Source organism: Aethalodelphis obliquidens, unplaced genomic scaffold, assembly GCF_003676395.1.
Source record: "Aethalodelphis obliquidens isolate GAN/ISIS:26980383/991018 unplaced genomic scaffold, ASM367639v1 scaffold103, whole genome shotgun sequence".
In the NCBI taxonomy this organism is placed as follows: Eukaryota; Metazoa; Chordata; class Mammalia; order Artiodactyla; family Delphinidae; genus Aethalodelphis; species Aethalodelphis obliquidens.
In genome coordinates, this window is record NW_020838047.1 from 1726734 (window position 1) to 1745146 (window position 18413).

Consider the following 18413-nt stretch of genomic DNA (forward strand, 5'->3'; position numbering starts at 1 on the left):
GGTCTGTGACAGAGAGGACGTGTCGGCAGCATGGAGACTGGGAGACGGTGGCCTCACCGAGAGACCTGGGGCCGCGTGTGCCAGAGGACTGGTCTAGAAAATGCAGTTGGGGTCCGGGCACGAAGGATGGAGATGTGGCCCCTGTGCTGCCAGGGGTGGGAGGGCATCTGAGGTCCTCAGGCCCCTGGTGAATCCCGCTGGCTGATGAGGGTGCGGAGGTGGGCCTCTGGGCTTGAGGGTCCTCAGAAGGCAGGCGAGATGAGTGGGAAATGTCGTGGCAAGTCCCTCAGCGTCTCAGGGCTGTCTTTGGTAGACATGAGCTCCAGGGGACCCAGTGGAAGCCAGCGAGCAGCCAGTCTCCGTCCAAGGGGCTGGGTCTGTGGCCTGAGCAGAACACAGGAGAGTCCTGTCCCCCTGGGGCCGCATCTTGAGCGGAGGGCACCCTCTTCCAACTGAGACGAGGCGACCCCTGTGTAAACGCCCCGGTTGGGGTCTGGCTGGGGGGATGCAGTGCAGACCCTGGAGGGGATTGACCTGAGGGTGACTGAGAAGTGATGGGTTGGACTAGTTCTGCTGGTGGTGCATAGACTGTATTTACTGTAACAGCTGACAGAGGTGTCGGGTCAGCAGCTGCAGCTCAGGTGCAGACAAGTCCATCGATGCGTACCTGGGTCATACTTGTGAACATTCACAACTGTGCTGACAGAAGTTTTCAACGGTTTTGTGAGGTGGTGGACACAGTATCATGGGGGTTGCTGACGCTTGAGTGAAAGCATTTTCCTGTGTCCCAGGTCCCACGGGGGAGCTTTGCTCTAGGCGTTTTTGGTTCTGTCAGGCAGAGGCAGACTGTGGCTAATTAAAAGGTTTATGAAGACTCTATTCCTAGTTCCCATTTAATTCACTTTAGACATTTTAATATGTCATGCCAGTTTAATACACTGAGCCTATTGATACAGCATGTCAGATCCTGAAATAACACATTATAGCATCGATAATATTGTGCTCTGTTGTAATTTTATTTCTGAGAAATACTTAATTTTTGGTCAACTTTATTGAGGTTGAATTACATGTGCTCAACTATTGAATAGTATGAATGTGTTAACTGTGGTGTTGATTTACAGATTTAAAAGGAATGCTCTGATTGTATACTTTTCATTTATAGAGAGTTTTATAAACAATTTCTTATGTACAGTGAGCACGAGTTGAAAAGAACATTACAAAATCTTTCTGCCTTACGGAATGTTCTAAGATGGCCCTGCAGGACATTCCTTGTGGCTTTGGCTGGTAGAAGACATCACCTTTAATTAGGATGGCGTGGACTGCTGGATGTGGTGGGAGGGCCTACCGTTTATTCTGTGCGTGTCCTTGACCTCTATTGCCTCACTCAGACACATCACTCCTCTGTCCTCATTTTACTAACGAAAACTTGGGCTCAGAAGGGCTGCGGGGCCCATTAGCACAGCTAATAAGTGACCAAGCCGAGGTCCACCTTCATCTCTGCCCAGCTTCCCAGTCTGTGCCCTTCCTCATCTTCTCCTCTCCCGACGTGGGGAGGGCTGACTGTCACCTGGGTGAGCCCCCCCTTGATCTGTCTTCACCATTCTCCATGCTTCACTTTGGTAGCACCTGGGAGCTAGAAGCCTAAGTTCGTAACATAATTTCAGCCTCTGAAATGTTCACAGTGAAGGGCATATCCTCAGGCTTCTGGGGAAGGTAGCTCAGGACGTGGAAGAGAGAGTTTCATGTTGGCTCAAATCTTGACGCTTGGGGATGACATGGAGGTACCTCTCAGCTGAAGCGGCTCCAGTGAGGAAGCTTTGGTGTCCTGTTTTCGCATATTTCTGTTTACTCGGTGTTATGGGAAAGGCTCTGTGGCCCGGGGGTGGGGACAGCCCTTACATGGCAGTGGTACCCAAAGTACAGCCCCCTGACCGATAGCATCCTAAGAACAGGTTAGAAATGCAGTTTCTTGGGCTCCCCCCAGACCTACTGGATCAGCCTCTGGGGATGCTGCCTAGCAAGCTGTCTTCTCTTTTTTTTTTTCTTTTTTTGCTGTACACGGGCCTCTCACTGCTGTGGCCTCTCCCGTTGCGGAGCACAGGTCCCGGACGCGCAGGCCCAGCGACCATAGCTCACGGGCCCAGCCGCTCCGCAGCATGTGGGCTCTTCCCGGACCGGGGCACGAACCCGTGTCCCCTGCATCGGCAGGCAGACTCTCAACCACTGCGCCACCAGGGAAGCCCTGTCTTCCCTTTAATAATCTTTCCAGGGGAGGTTTTGCAGCAGTTTGAGGACCACAGCTTTATGGCCCTGAAGAGAGCTCGTTCGTGTTTTATTTGTAGGTAAAACTCCACCCTAGGTACTGGGTTCCTGATTCTTTGATATCTGTGACCTCATCAGGAACCCTATACAGCCATCCTCAGTCACCTGGTTAGAGCTGGGCCGTCCAGGGTAGGAGCCGATCGCCACACTTGGGTATTAGGCACTTGAAATGTGCCTAAGTCTAAAAGAGACATCAGATTTCATAACCTTCGTGTGAAAAGCATGTAAACTATTCTGTGAATATTTTTATATTGATTACACATTGAAATGACAATATTTTGGGTATGTTGGGTTGAATAAAATAAAATGAATTTCAGCTTTTTTTTTTTTTAATGTGAAAAAAGTTTAAGAAACATATGGAAGTTTAAGGTAACGTATGCAGCTTGCCTGCGTTCCACTTCTATTGGATAACGCTGTTAAAGTTCCACATCCATATAGATAAAGAGGTTATTCACGTTTGGAGAGCCTGGGTGTGTTATCGTGTGTGGAGCAGAGAAGCCTCCGTTTTTCCCTCTCAACCCAGCTCCCCAAACTCGAACGCCGACTCAAGGGATGACCAGGTTTGTGCGCTGCGGTTGCTTGGGTCGCGGCTGCCCTGTTCTGAGCTCAGTGGTGCCGCTGAAGACTTTCTGCCCATGACAGGCGGGAACACAGCTGCCCAGGGATGTAGGTGGATGGGGATCTTTGTGAAGGATCCTCTAAACAATCAAATGCTCTTTTTTTAAATGCTGTTTTGACCTGAAAGTAACATTGGAAGCATTAAACCCTGAGGAAAGAACAGAGGCACATTTGAAAGCAGAAGTATTTCTCTAGTCCCGTGTCTGTGGGAGAAAAGTTGTAAGAGTCAAGTACGGATTTCTGTGACTGGGAATAAGGACTATGCTGAGTCATTCTTGGTCAGCCTGATTTTAGTTTAACTTTAAATCTTTCAAGGTGTGACGCATTCATTATGACCCAGCCTGGAAGGGCTCACGTCCGTAAGAATGGAAGAGCCCAGCCCACTTGCTTTCAGTTGGATTATTGAGATGTTTGAAGTCTTCTAGGTTCTTGCTAATGTAAAAATTGTCACTAACTTGGTTTTTATTTCCAATTTCAGAAAAAGTGGTGTGAATACTTCATCCTAAGTAATATAGACGTTTTTGAATTTTGGAATCTGGATTTAACTCACCTTTCCGACTTAAGTGATGAGCTTTTATTGAAGAATATAGCATTTTACTATGAAAATGAAAGTGTTCAAGGTACCACCCTAGTATCTTATAATAATTATGCCTTTACCCAGAGATAAACATTATAAAGGATTTAAAGCTTCAAAATTATTTTCCTATACTTGCAACATATAGCAGTCATTTTCTTTCAGATATTTATTTATGCATGTATATAAGTTTTACTTAGTTGCAATCAGAGTGAATGTTGTATTTAAAAATATTTTTAACTTAATATTACTCCACAAGTATTTTTGGAAAAAATACATCTTTGGGAACTTGGCATTTCTAGATAATTGTAACAGGTGAATTTTTCAGTTAAATATACGCAGAACATTTTTCAGAATATTTACTCTAATTAACGTAATCACGTACTACTATTAGATATTTAGGGAATTTTAAGTTTTTCCAAAGATAAAGCTGATTTATATAATTGTTGTATATAATTAATTTTTCTTTCTTGGAACAATTTTATTAGAAGAAATCTTCTGCTGTTTATTCGTAGTCAAAGAAAAATAAAAGACATTTTAAGAGAACTAAAACTGATTGAGCATTATTGAAGCTTCTTTGACCTCTAAGATTTGGTTCCTACATATTGCAAGTGTTAGAATGAGTTAGCTACAAATAAATTTAGCAATCCTCTACAAACCTTCTCATTTTTGAAAAATCATAGTTTTATTCTGTTTTATTGATTATAAAGTTATTTGTGACATAACATTTTTTGTTACCTTGAAGAATAGTTAGATATTCACCATCTGTTATTGTTAGTTAAGGCAGTTATAATGTTAATAGTTATCAAATAGGGAAACAGGATAAACTTTAAAGTCTCCAGCCCCACAGTCAACACTAGGGACCGTTTGGCTCTAGGTTCCGTGTGGCACTCACAGAAAATTTCACTGTTTGACAAGTATTTCAGAGCTCTGTGAATTTAGTTAAAATGTGTGCTTCTGTGTATGTGTGAATGACTTTCAGTGTTTACTACTTTGAACTCATGTAGGGCTACATTTGAATTTGGGAAATGGCATTATGAAAGATTATGAACATCTCTGGGATACTGTATCAAAGTTGGTCACAAAGTTTGATGTTGGAAAGCCATTTCCTCTGAGAACAGAACAATTTCCTTTTCTTAAAAAGGATCCATCACCAATCAAAGGTAATAAATCTCTAAATTAATTTGAAATAAAAGCATTGTTCCTCTGAAAATGTTTTGAAAGCACCAGTAACTAAATGTTGCAAGTATAAATAATTTTCGGGTACTATGCATTTAAAATGACCTATACTGTCTTATCCTTGGGGAGATAATCCTTTGAGTATAATTTTGAACAGTGATACGTTTTCCTTGTAACTAATGTTGTTGCCAATTTTTAAGAAAGCCAGTGACTTCTATTACTATCAATCTGAAGTGTAGATCAAGTGAAAAATCTCTTGTGCGTAATGATGGAAAAGTTAGATAAGAGACACCAAACACCTTTTTACAAAATCGTAAGTAAGCTCAAAACAATAGGAGGGAAATTCCAGGAGCCAAACATGAAGGGAGAGACTGATCTCTGGGTCACTCTGAGAATTTCTAATTGTAGGTCTGCCCTCCTAAGAATCTGGGTTTCAGTGTACTCAGTCAGCAGAGTCAAGACAACTCTAAACCGGAAAATAACCTTCAAGCGATCAAAGGAATCTGGTGTGTTCTCTGTAGAGGAACATCCTCATATACCCTGATTTTACAGGGCTTCTCTGCCACATACGAGTGCACATGCAAATTTATAAACAGCAGAGAAATAAGCCCCCGGACAAACAGTAAGCTGCAAAACGAGAACTCTTAAGTATTTCAGATTTTGTAATTGTCACAAGTAGAATATACTATATGTATGTTTAAAAATGCTTGAAGAAATAAAATATGAAATTTGAAACGTGAAAAACAAAATGATAGAAAACATCTTCACATTTTAAAATATTCAAAGTTGTAGAAATGAAAAGACTCAATGGATAGGTTCAAAAGCTGATTGGATTTGGCTAAAGAGCGAATTTGTGAGCTAGAAATAGATCAAAAGAACTACAGGTACAATAGTGATGAACACATTACATACCTTAAAATTTACACAGGGTTATATGTCAGTTATATCTCAAGCTGGAGAAATTTTAAAAGAACCGGAAAACAAACGAAAGAAATAGAGATAAAAAATGATAAAATACATGTTAAAAGACATGGAAGACAGAATGAAGCTGTCTAATCTTTCGTTCATTTGGAGATTTGGAAGGAGAGGCCAAGCCAGTGTAGATTGGGCCATATTTGACGAGACCGTGGCTGGCGTTTGCCTGGACGATGAAAGACAGGGATTTGCGCACTCAGGGCATATGATGAGTCCCGAGTGGGACAAAGCAAACGTATGCATATGCACACGCACACGCACACGCACAAATATACACACTAGGCACGATGCAGTGGGATTAGAGAATGTAAAAAATAAATATCTTAAAAGGACCAGAGTTACCTACAAAGGAATAAAAATTAGTCTCTAATAATAGACTTCCCCAAATATCATTATAGAAGTCAGAACATAATGAAATCATATGTTATTCTTAAAATACAGTTTTAAAAAATGAGTAGCTTGGACATTTTTCAAAATACAAACGCTGATTTATCCATCATCCTGTCGTCACTGGAGACATTTCTATATCATGAATTTCAGGAAGAATAAAATGACCCCAGATGGAAAGTGACAAAGAAAGCTAAGGGATGTATATGTATAACTGATTCACTTTGTTGTAAAGCAAACTAACACACCATTGTAAAGCAATTATACCCCAATAAAGATGTTAAAATTAAAAAAAAAAAAGAAGAATGCTAAGGGGGGTTGGGGATGTATTGATACAAGTGTATTTTTCAGAGTACAGGGGAAGGATATCTATCCCCTTTCATTATGTCAGAATGAGTTCCACCAGACAGAGACGCTTGAGAGCAAGGAGTTTATTGTTCCCAGGAAGATCCAATAAGGGAGTGCTTAGGTAATACCAGGAAGAAAACACAGTCGGTGCAGGCCGTGTTATTGCGTAGGTTTCCACGTGGGCAACTACAGGTAAGTTTTACTGGGAACCCTAGAACTGTGTGCAAACCACTTTGGAGATGTCTTACCCAAAGACGAAACCTTGTGAGTTTCGTCAAGTCTCAGGGGGCATGAAATCCTTAGGACTCTGGCTGCGCCCAAGGCTGCAAGAAGAAAGTGCTCAGGGAGAGTTGTAGGGACTCGTAGGAAGGTTTCAGGCAAATGCAGGAACGGTGGACATCAAGGAAATACCGAGCAGGGCAATTGCAGCTCACCTAGAATTATGAACCAGACACTGGATAAAGGGGCATTTGTTAGCCAGCTGTTGTATATACGATCAATATGTGATGTGTGATATCCATCTATCATATGTAGGTGTACATGGGCATAACATCAAGGAGGATGTAAGAGAAGACTAATGATATAACATAATTTCATTGACATCTGTATTTTCCCCCTACTTCTTTTTTATTTTTATAAAAGCATATATGAGATTTCTGAGTGAGAGTTCCATATTTAAATTCCTTGTCTCATAATAGTAAATAAGAAAAGGAACAAACATTTGAAATAGGAAACATAGGCGTTTTTCTGTCTGTCAGTGTATCTCTTCATCCATCCATCCATCCATCCGTCTATCTATCCTTCTATCTACCTACCTACATGCCTAATTGCTGCCTATTTCTTTATATTCTGCCGTGTTCCAGAATGTTTTAATGTGGAAAATAGCTTTATGGGAAGGGCTAGAATTGATTAACGTAAATAAATAAGATCAATGAAACATGATGTTTTTTTAAATGTGAAATTTTAGAAAATGATATGTAACATTGCTGTATGAAAGTTTCACATTTGACCTTGTCTTACTACTTTTTTACAGATACCTCCAAGGAAAAGATGGCTAATTTGGGTTTTATTCCAGTGTCATGTCAGGTGGTTGATAAGTTTGCCGGGGACCTTTTGAAAGATTTGCCTTTCCTAATGAGGTATGGGAGCCCCTGGGTGGAATGGATGAATGACTCATTAGAGCTTTTACAAAGTTGGACAGATTATTTATAAAGAGGTTATATTAGATGTAACCTGTGTTTGTAACACATAATGAGTTTAGTTTCAAATTTACCAATGTCTTGTGATCCTAACCAGCTTAAAAATCAACATAGTTTTAACCTTAGAGTAAAATCATTCCAGCTGTGTGTTTGTAATTAATGAATGAGTGGATGAATATTTGTTGATGTCCATGGCACGAGATATGGGGTGGATTCTGGGTTCTGAAGCCCCATTAAACTGCTCTTTGGATTCTATCACCCACATTGTATCTCGGAAAGAGGAAAAGTGGCTATGATTTTTAAAAAAAATTTTTTTTAAATGAGATCTATGCTGTGCTGTATTGGGAGGCACGCAGTTTAAAATGTGCCTATATTTCTTTTCATCTCATAGCGATGATCCTATTGTAACTTCACTGGTCAAGCAGAAAGAATTTGATGAGCTTGTGCACTGGCATTCTCACAGACCCCTTAGTGATGATTATGACAGGACAAAGGGTCAGTTTGATGGTGAGTTCTGTGATTCTGGTGAAATACCTTAACATCTATTTCACTTTCTGCCTTTTATGTTACAATGAAAAAATTTTCTATTTCTTGAATAACAATAATGTACAAGGTACGTAGATATATGTCAGTAAAGAGGGTGAGGAAAGAGCCCCACTTTGCTGACCGTCATGTGTACAGGGGCACACAGCTGTCTTAGGAGCAAGTGCACAGAGGTGGCATTTGTCCCACAAAAGTTAGCAGCTGTTTTAAGCCAAGACAGTTTATAGTTTAAGACACCTGTGTGCTCCCTGATGGCAGAAATACTGAGGCTGTAGGCTTGCAAGCAGTAGCAGCTGCTTTCACGTCACCCGTAACAAGGGCAGCAGTTTACCCACCTTCACGCTCGGGATGGAGGCTGTGGCACCACTGAGAGCAAGTTAGCCGAGACTGACTTAGGGACCCTTTTCCCCGGCTCATCCCTTGTCTTCTTTTGTCTACCCCATGCTCACCCCCACCCTGCTTCCAGTGGACAGAACTTACCTTCAGAAGAATCTCAGAGTGGACCTAGTAAGCATGTTCCCACGGAACACTTCCCAGCCTGCTGTTAGAAACAACTACTAATATCCTGAAAAATACAAGGGAGTTTTTCGATCAATCATTAACATCCTTCGGAGCCGTTTGATTTACATATGTAGATACAGATATAGAAAAATCAGCCTGCTTAACAATCCCTTGAAGTGAGTGCTGTAGTTTTCTCTGGGGATGGGAGTAAGTCATACGTTCAGTGTTGGGATTTCCTATGTCATTGGAGTTTTCCACAGTGAGTCTTTCTGAGCTGCCAAGTTCTTGGCTCTGTGGCCATGGTCTGGAGTAAGGATTTTTCTGTCAAGTGATACAAGAAGCCGTGATACCCTAGATGGACATCTTCCTGATTTGGCCTTAACCTTCCCCCTTCTTTTTTTTTTTTAATTAATTAATTTATTTATATTTTTGGCTGCATTGGGTCTTAGTTGCTGCGTGCGGGCTTTCTCTAGTTGCGGCGAGCGGGGGCTGCTCTTCGTTGTGGTGCACGGGATTCTCACTGTGGTGGCTTCTCTTGTTGCAGAGTGTGGGCTTCAGTAGCTGTGGCACGTGGGCTCAGTAGTTGTGGCTCGCAGGCTCTAGAGCGCAGGCTCAGTAGTTGTGGTGCACGGGCTTAGTTGCTCCGCAGCATGTGGGATCTTCCCAGACCAGGGCTTGAACCCATGTCCCCTGCATTGGCAGTGGATCCTCAACCACCGCGCCACCAGGGAAACCCTACCTTCCCCCTTCTTAACTTCATTCACAGGGCACAAAACAGAAGTAATGCCCAGAATCTGTCATTCTTTGTAGCATCTTGATATTTGCTTTGAGAGGTGTACAATAAAAGGGTGTTTTGTCCCTTGCATCCTTTAAATAAAGTAAGGAATCATTCTGTGGACAAGAGATGGTGTGATTTAAGATTCCTTCTTTAACAAAAGTCATCAGCCTAAGTTACTGTTCCAAACTAAAAAGAAAAGTACACGTGTGTGTGGGATGGTGTGAAGGATTAGTGAGAACGCTGTTGAAAATATGTAGTAGTGTTGCATTTTAAGCCTTTTCTTTTCCAGAAAAATCTAGAGATCCTCGTCATCTTAGATCTGTGCAAACGTATCATCGTTTTCAACGATTTTATGGGAAGTCATTAGAATCGGTCTCTTCAAAATTTGTTGTACCTCAAGCTATCAAGCCAAGGAAGAATTTCTGTGAACCCAAGAGCAAAAAGATACAGGTAGGTTATATTCATTCTATCAAATTTTTTTTTACTTTTCATTGTCCTTTATTGTTATTTGTTCAATCCCTTCGATAGTTGCTTTCCATGCTACGTTTTTAGAAAAGTAAAGGGATGGGAAAGATACTCCATGCAAATGGAAACCAAAAGAAAGCAGGGGTAGCTATACTTATACCATAGAAAATAGACTTTAATACAAAGACTGTAGTAAGGGAGATAGAAGGTCATTATATAATGATAAAGCTGAAAACCTGAAAGCTTTTTCTCTAAGATCAGGAACAAGACAAGGATGCCCAGTCTCACCACTTGTATTCAACATAGGACTAGAAGTTTTAGCCAGAGCAGTTAGGCAAGTAAAAGAAATAAAAGGCATCTACATTGGAAAGGAAGAAGTAACACTGCCTGTTTGCAGATGACATTATGTTATATAAAAACCCCACCAAAAAACTGTCAGAACTAATAAATGAATTCAGTAAAGTCACAGGATACAAAATCAATATACAAAAATCTGTTGTGTTTCTATACACTAATGATGAACTATCAGGAGCAGAAATGAAGAAAACAATCCCAATTACAATTGCATCAAAGAGAATAAAATACCTAGGAATAAATTTAACCAAGGAGGTTACAGTACATTGAAAACTACAAGACAGTGATGAAAGAAATTGAAGAGGATACAAATGAATGGAAAGATATTCTGCGCTCATGGATTGGAAGAAAGAATATTGTTAAAATGTCCTCACTGCCCAGTGCAATCTATAGATTTAATGCAATCCCTATCAAAATTCCAATGGCATTTTCCACAGAAATAGAACAAACAATCCTAAAATTTGTATGGAGCCATAAAACACCCTGAATAGCCAAAACAATCTTCAGGAAAAAGAACAAATCTACAGGCATCACACTCCCTGATTTCAAGCTATATTACAAAGTTATAGTAATCAAAACAGTATGGTATTGGCATAAAAACAGGTACATGGGTCAATGGAACAGAATAGAGAGCCCAGAAATAAACTCAAGCGTGTATGGTCAATTAATTTATGACAAAGGAGGTAAGAATATACAATGGAGAAGAGACAGCCTCTTCAATAAATGGTGTTGGGAAACCTGGACAGCTACATGCCAAAGAATGAGGCTTGGAACCCTATCTTATACTATACACAAGAATTAACTCAAAATGGATCAAAGACTTCAAGACCTGAAACTGTAAAAGTCCTAGAAGAAGCATAAGCCGTAAGCTCCTTAACATTGGTCTTGGTGATGATTTTTTGGATTTGACACCAATGGCAAAGGTAACAAAAGCAAAAATTGACAAGTGAGATTGTATCAAACTAAGAAGATTCTTCATAGCAGAGGAAACCATCAAAGAAATGAATAGGCAACTAACTACAAAATGGGAGAAAATATTTGCAAATCATACATTTGATAAGGGGTTACTATCTAAAATATACAAAAAACTCATACAACTCAATAGCAAAAAATAGAACAATCTGATTAAAAAGTAGGCAGAGTAACTAAATGGTTATTTTTCCAAAGAAGACATGCAGATGGCTAACAGGCACATGAGAAGATGCTCAACGTCACTAGTCATAGGGGAAATCAAATCAAAACCACAATGAGATATCGACTCACACCTGTCAGAATGGCCATCATTAAAAGGGCAAGAAACAACAAGTGTTGGCCAGGATGTGGAGAAAAGGGAGCCCTTGGGCACTGTTGGTGGAAATGTAAATTGGTGCAGCCACTATGGAAAATGGTATATTTCCTCCAAATATTAAAAATAAAACTACTATATAGTCCTGCATCCCATTTCTGGTATTTATCCAAGAAAAGAAAACAGGATGTAGAAGAGATCTCTGCACTCCCATGTTCATTACAGTATTATTCACAGCAGCCAAGATACGGAAACAATGTAAGCATCCAGCAAGGGATGAATGGATAAAGAAGATGTGGTCTGTATATATATTGGAATATTATTCAGTTACAAGGAGGAAATTCTGCTATTTGTGACAGCGTGGTTGAACCTAGAGGTGCTAAGTGATGTAGGTCAGACAGACAAGGCTGATACTGCGTGGTGTAACTTACACGTGGAATCCAAAAGAAAAAAAAGTTCAAACTCATAAAAACAGAGAGGAGAAACATGGTGACTAGAGTGGATAACCATACATCATATCATTGAATTTGCTAAGAGAGTAGATTTTAAATATTCTCCCCTCGCTCCTCCCCCAAAAGATAAATATGTGAGTTGATGAGTGGGTTAATTAACTCAGTGGGGAGAACCCTTCCACAATGTACATGTATATCAAGCCACCGTGATGTACACTTTCAATATCCTACAATTTTTCAATTATACCTAAAGTTAAAAAATATTTGAGCAGACATGAGGACTTTTGCTTTAATAGTCAACAAGCCACCTCAGGCCCAGCTTGGTGGTCTTTGTTTTTCTCCTCGTGGTGACAACCTCCTTTTTATTTTCACAGCCAATTTGATCTTTATTGAGACCATCCAATTACAACGATTCCTTTTTTATTTACTGAAAAGCTTCTTTTATATAGTTTTTTTTTCCGAGAGAGAGAGGTTATAAAATAGAAAGTTGGCAAAAATTCTAATTACCTAGTGTAAGGTATAAAGACTGAAAAAAGTTTCATGTTTTTTTTATCTTCTGCATTATTGGAAATTAAGTAAATTATCTCGTGGAGATTAAACAACCTCAGCACAGTGTAAATGTGCTCTTCCAGCAACACTTCAAGCTAAAACAAACACATTGTACCTGGCAAAGAGCCAGGGCTTGTCCTTGTCCTAACTGAGACTGAACCATGCCGAGCTATCCCAGGACAGGACAGTACATTTGGGAAGTTGAAACATTGGAGAAGCTCCACTGATTCGAATTAAATACTGAGAAAGTGATGACAATGAAAATTGACTTCATTAAAGGCAAAGTTTAGATATGAGTTTCATGACTAAGTAGAATAATGGAAGGTTTGTCAGTGTTCTCTTATGGATACAACAGTTCTCTAATTTTCTTTGCACATTAATAAGTCAAGTAGGTAAAAGTGTAGTAGAAGTGGGTCTATATTGTGTGTAAGTTGGTTAGAAATGCTTGTCTAGACAGAGCAAACCGGTTTATTTATGATATTCCTTCCTACCTGCCCCTTCCTCATTCACCCATAAAAGAGGATGAACTTGTGCTGTGCTTGGGACACACCGACAACTATTGCACATTCCTGTCTCATGACAAGGAAAATCACAACTGCATTGTGTGTGATGAGCATTTGATAGAGAGACGTCCGGGCAGGGGAGGAATACGTACTTAGGCTGGGAGAGTTGAGCAAGGCTTTGTGGAAGAAATATCTAGAAGCACAAGTTGGGGTAGAGAGGTGACCATGGGGAATGAAAGAGGAAAACCAATTCCCGAGAGATCAGGAGACAGAAAAACCAGGGTCCTGGTGTTTCTGATTGTATTACAGTTACTCTTCAATTTATAACCTACACCACTTAGAAATCTAGAAAAATTGTCTGCACAGAGGCGTCATAGTCATTAAGTTGGATTGTCCAAAGATTTCAATTCACAGAGGCTTCAGTGTTAAGAAACAGACACTGAAATGAAGATTGTGCCTTGTCAAGAGTGGGATGACGTTCAAAATAATCAATATACACTTAAAACTATTGTCTCATTCATGCAATGGCATCTTGGACTATTTCCAACTTGTTTTATGACATGTTTCCTTCTTTTTTGGGGCAGGAGACCAAGGCTGAAAAAATTGCTAGAGAGAATAAGGAGAGGCTGTTTGCCAAGGAAGAAGAAAAAGAAGAGAAAAAATGGAATGTTCTGTCCTTTTCTATTGAGGAGGAAATGAAAGAGAATTTAAACTCTGGAATAAAGAACCTAGAAGATTTTTTGAAATCATGTAGAAGTAGCTCAGTGAAATTTCGAGTTGAAATGGTGGGGATTACTGCCTGCTTGAGAGCGTGGAAAGAACATTGCCGTGGTGAAGGTATGTGGCTGTGAGTTCCTGTTGATTTGTTTGTTTGAATACATTGGAAAAGAATAAAAATCTAATGATGATAACTGTTATTTATTAACTGGAAGTCTGTGTTAGAAGGCTTAGGGAAGCCTTAGATGCATTATCTGATTTTGTCCTTGGAGAAGTCCTCTCAGTACTACTACCTCTATTTTATCAATGAGCAATGAAGTCTCAAAGGGGGCCCCAGTAGCAAAGATACAGCACATTCATAAGCAAATTCAAATCAATTCCTTATCACTTACATGTGGGATCTAAAATATGACACTAATGAACTTACCTACGAAACAGAAACAGACATGCAGACATAGAGATCAGACTTGTGGTTGCCAAGGAGAGGGGGAGGGAAGGATTGGGAGTTTGGGATTAGCAGATGCAAACTAGTACATATAGGATGGATAAACAACAAGGTCCTACTGTAGAGCACAGGGAACTATTGGAAAAGAATATGAAAAAGAATGTGTATGTATAACTGAATCACTTTGCTGTATAGCAGAAATTAACACAACAATGTAAGTCAACTACACTCCAATAAAAAAAATTCAAATCAATTCCCAGTCAAAGTTTACAAACAACCACTTAGAGAGTTGTGGGCCTCGTTAAGGGGACCCACAGATGGCGAGGTCCCAGGGAGAGTCTGTCATTCATCTCTGAGATCTGAAGCGCGAGCATTTTCTTTCTGGGCAAAACTCGGATCATGTTCGCCTGGCATGCTGAGTTCTTCCAGAAGTTGCTGTGGTTTCCATGTGCTCTACTTTACAACTGCTACAATAGATAGTAGAAAAGAAAAGAAGAGGCAGGAAGAGGCAGGTAAGAGAGAAACATGGCTGGATAGAGACGTGTAAGTTGATGGCAGGTGAAATGATGAGGGGCCAGTATGCCTCCAAACTGACAGTACTTCCGAGTACACCTCATTGACCGGTCTGTCTTGGTCGTCTCCGCACTTGAATCCGTTGAACACGGGGTCACTGGGGGTTCTTCTCCCCCCTACCCCGTCATTCTACAAACTTCAATCTGCCCCTGCAACGACAGACTTCGCTGAGGATTTCATCCCAGGGAGAAGCATAAGACTTGGCCTCTGTGGGTCTCTCTAAGATGTTGTGTCAGGATTTGCAGTTGCCCTGAGAGAGATCAGGATTAACAGTGGCTTAAATTTCTTTTGTAGCCTTTATAGCATCAGCATGTGTTTGGTAATATTTGTTAAATAGATAAAATGTAGGTTGATTGGAAGAAAGGGCGAATCAAAACTGCCCTAACATGTGAAGTATGAAAAGACCAGCCGTGAGGGGGACTAGAAAGGATGTAAGTGACTGTAAAGAAATGGACAGGGATTAGCAAGGTTTGGATCTGGTAGGTGTAACAGACTGAATTTAAAGGCTCCAGTGATTACACCAGATACTTATCTCTGGTCACCATTAGGGTTCAATAAATGTTGCCAAGTTTTTTTTTTTTTTTTTTTTTTTTTTTGCGGTACGCGGGCTTCTCACTGTTGTGGGCTTCTCACTGTTGTGGCCTCTCCCGTTGTGGCCTCTCCCGTTGTGGAGCACAGGCTCCGGACGCGCAGGCTCAGCGGCCATGGCTCATGGGCCCAGCCGCTCCGCGGCATGTGGGATCTTCCCGGACCGGGGCACGAACCCGCGTCCCCTGCATCGGCAGGTGGACTCTCAACCACTGCGCCACCAGGGAAGCCCAAGTTTTTAACCAGATATTTAGACTCATCTGGACATTTTTCTTTGAACATGGTAGAGAAGACATGGAAAGATTTGTATTCCTTAGAACTTAGACCAACTTGGGCTTTAGTGATCTTATTTCTATCATGAGCTACAAGATTGTCCTTTTTCCCCCAACACTTACAGAGCTACATCTCAGTTATCCACAGAGATGTCGGAATGTGTTTAGTTGCACTTTCATTTTATTGAGTTTTCTGTATTCCAAAACCTCCATTAATGCTAAGTAAGACAATGAATTTAGTTGGGTCAGGTTGATAGCCTGAGTGAATAATCTTGGACAATCAAACATTTATTATTTTTGATGGCCTTTATAACAGTTTTGCTGTTTATTCTTTACCAAGGTGAAACCACAAAAGATTTAAGTATAGCTGTTCAAATGATGAAAAGGATCTACTCCGTGATGGAAAAATACCCAGAACTTTTGCAAGAGGCAGATCGGCAACTCATAGCCAGATGCCTTAGGTACTTAGGATTTGAGGAGTTGGCAAGTACTTTGCATCCAGCGCAGGTAATGTTTTCAGAATAGCTCCATTCTAGTAGAGTAATTATTAGGTGCACCTCAAGTGTCTTATAAGCACAGTTACCTGGGTTTTTTTTTTCACTGAAAATATTTACTCCAAGTTCATAATCATTATTAGTAATCCAGCTCCCCCAACTTGAAGTAACCTAGAATTAGAAAATTTTACAAAAGCTTCTCTGGACAAAAATGCCAGATAGTCTCTGCAGACCCTTAAAACTAATCCTGTGTTTAATTCTAGCAAAACATTTAAAAACTATATTGCGACTGTTCAGTTGTCTTGATATCAGGTTGTAGCTCAAGTGCCGTGATGGATATCTGAAGATCTTGATGTGTGCTATTTACTCTTAGTTAAGATAATGATTTAGGTGGTAAGAGATTTCTTCAATGAATATTGCAAACTTTGAAAGATGGTAAAATGCTTTTCTCGTAAAAATTAGTTTTCAGTTATTTTAAAAAATATTTTTAATCATTTAAAGGATGTTATAATTTACAATCACTTTCAAAATGGGCTTGTAAACTCCTGTAGGTCACAGAAAATGACATGAAGGAGAAGAAGAAGAACAAATACTCAGTTGGCATTGGGCCGGCTCGGTTTCAGCTGCAGTACATGGGCCAGTATTTGGTACGAGATGAGAGGAAAGATCCAGACCCCAGAGTCCAGGACTTTATTCCTGACACCTGGCAGGTAATGACTGGATGAAAGAAACATTTTTGTATTTCATTATTAAATCTGATCTCAGGAGCTTCTCATGATTCCACACAGCACATTTGGCATGAAGTTCTTCATGTTGAGTCATCTTATTTAAAATTGTCATGGGAAATGTCAAATGTAGACTTTTTCCCATTTAAAGAAAGTGAATTTCTCATATCATCCATTTTTCATAAATAGACCATTTTCTTGGAGGTACTCTGATGGATTCACACGTATATATTTGAAGTTCTGTCTTTGTCATCCGACTGTATCATTATGGAGGCTTCCCTGTGTCTGCAGGATATCCTATGTAAATATAGAAATGTGACAGAGACATTCAAGGAGTTTAAACAGTAGAGACAGTTGTTTAGATATTTACAGCCTGTACCCATGACCATAGTAGCTACTTTTCTATAAATAAGTGTAAAATTAATATTGATGGCTAGAAAATTAGGAATAAAAGGGTGCGTTTCTGCATTGATTCAACCTTATAAAATCGCCTCGAACCTTATCAGTTAAACATGTTTGGCTATGAAAATGCCATTTCAGAGGTTCAGTCTAACAGATGGTCTTATCAGAATCTGACTTTATCGTCCTTGTGTTGATGATGCTGGAGTGCCTCAGAAACTCCCTGCCTGCTGTTCTGGGGCAGGGGGACCAGGTCCTTCCTTCCTGAAGTGCAGAACACGAAGCAGCTAAGGACCCTCCAGGTATCTACGCCCGCCTCCGCTGCACTTCTTCTGATGTCGCCTTTGCTCTGAGGTGCGGCCCAGAGTGGACCAGGATTCAGAGAGTGTGCAGGATGGGGCTTTGGGGGGCTTTTCCATCTTCTGCCCATCACACAGGCTAATGATCCTTTCACTAGTCCTCATTTTGATGAATAAAAGAATAGGCTAAAGGGATGAGAGTCTGTTTGTTTTTTTTTTTTTTTTTTTTGGCGGTACGCGGGCCTCTCACTGTTGTGGCCTCTCCCGTTGCGGAGCACAGGCTCCGGACGCGCAGGCTCAGCGGCCACGGCTCACGGGCCCAGCCGCTCCGCGGCATGTGGGATCTTCCCGGACCGGGGCACGAACCCGTGTCCCCTGCGTCGGCAGGCGGACTCTCAACCACTGTGCCACCAGGGAAGTCCCGGGAGCCTGTTTTAATGAAAGTCCCACATGCCCTCCAAAGTACAGGCTGGCATCCTTCTATTTAGAAAGTACAAGATAAGTAGTAAAATGATTCTTCATTGATTTTTTTTTCTGTTCAGCTACTTTTTCACCCTTACAAAAATACATACTCTTAGATCTTCATTTCTCAGAGCCGTTGTGCACTTAGTCAATGATAAGTAATCAGAAAGAATATCTACCCAAGGACAAGATATTTTGTTCAGACCCTCTCTCTGTTTTTCACACACAAACCCACCTCCAGACGCTTAAAAGCACTGCAATTCTCTCTTCTGGGGGAGGCCGTGAGTTCTTCACAAGTTCCCGTGTATCTTTTGGTGTGTTTTCAACTCGCAGCCACTCCTTTGCGGCTCAGAGAATTATGCTGGAAGTGTCTTAAGGTATTTGTTTTGCTAACGTGCTTCTCGTGG

The 18413-nt window shown here is 40.7% G+C and overlaps 1 protein-coding gene across 4 annotated transcripts in view; it reads left to right on the plus strand.

The window, feature by feature from the left end:
- The window catches only part of DDX60 (DExD/H-box helicase 60), an 85398-nt gene that overhangs the window by 19652 nt on the left and 47333 nt on the right, over positions 1-18413 (plus strand). For all 4 annotated transcript variants that reach the window (XM_027096502.1, XM_027096498.1, XM_027096501.1 and 1 more), the window contains exons 9-16: positions 3419-3560; positions 4522-4677; positions 7437-7542; positions 7994-8109; positions 9714-9874; positions 13617-13869; positions 15968-16134; positions 16673-16831. In XM_027096502.1, coding sequence (XP_026952303.1) covers positions 3419-3560; positions 4522-4677; positions 7437-7542; positions 7994-8109; positions 9714-9874; positions 13617-13869; positions 15968-16134; positions 16673-16831 — 1260 coding nt within the window. The remainder of the gene's footprint in view (positions 1-3418; positions 3561-4521; positions 4678-7436; positions 7543-7993; positions 8110-9713; positions 9875-13616; positions 13870-15967; positions 16135-16672; positions 16832-18413) is intronic.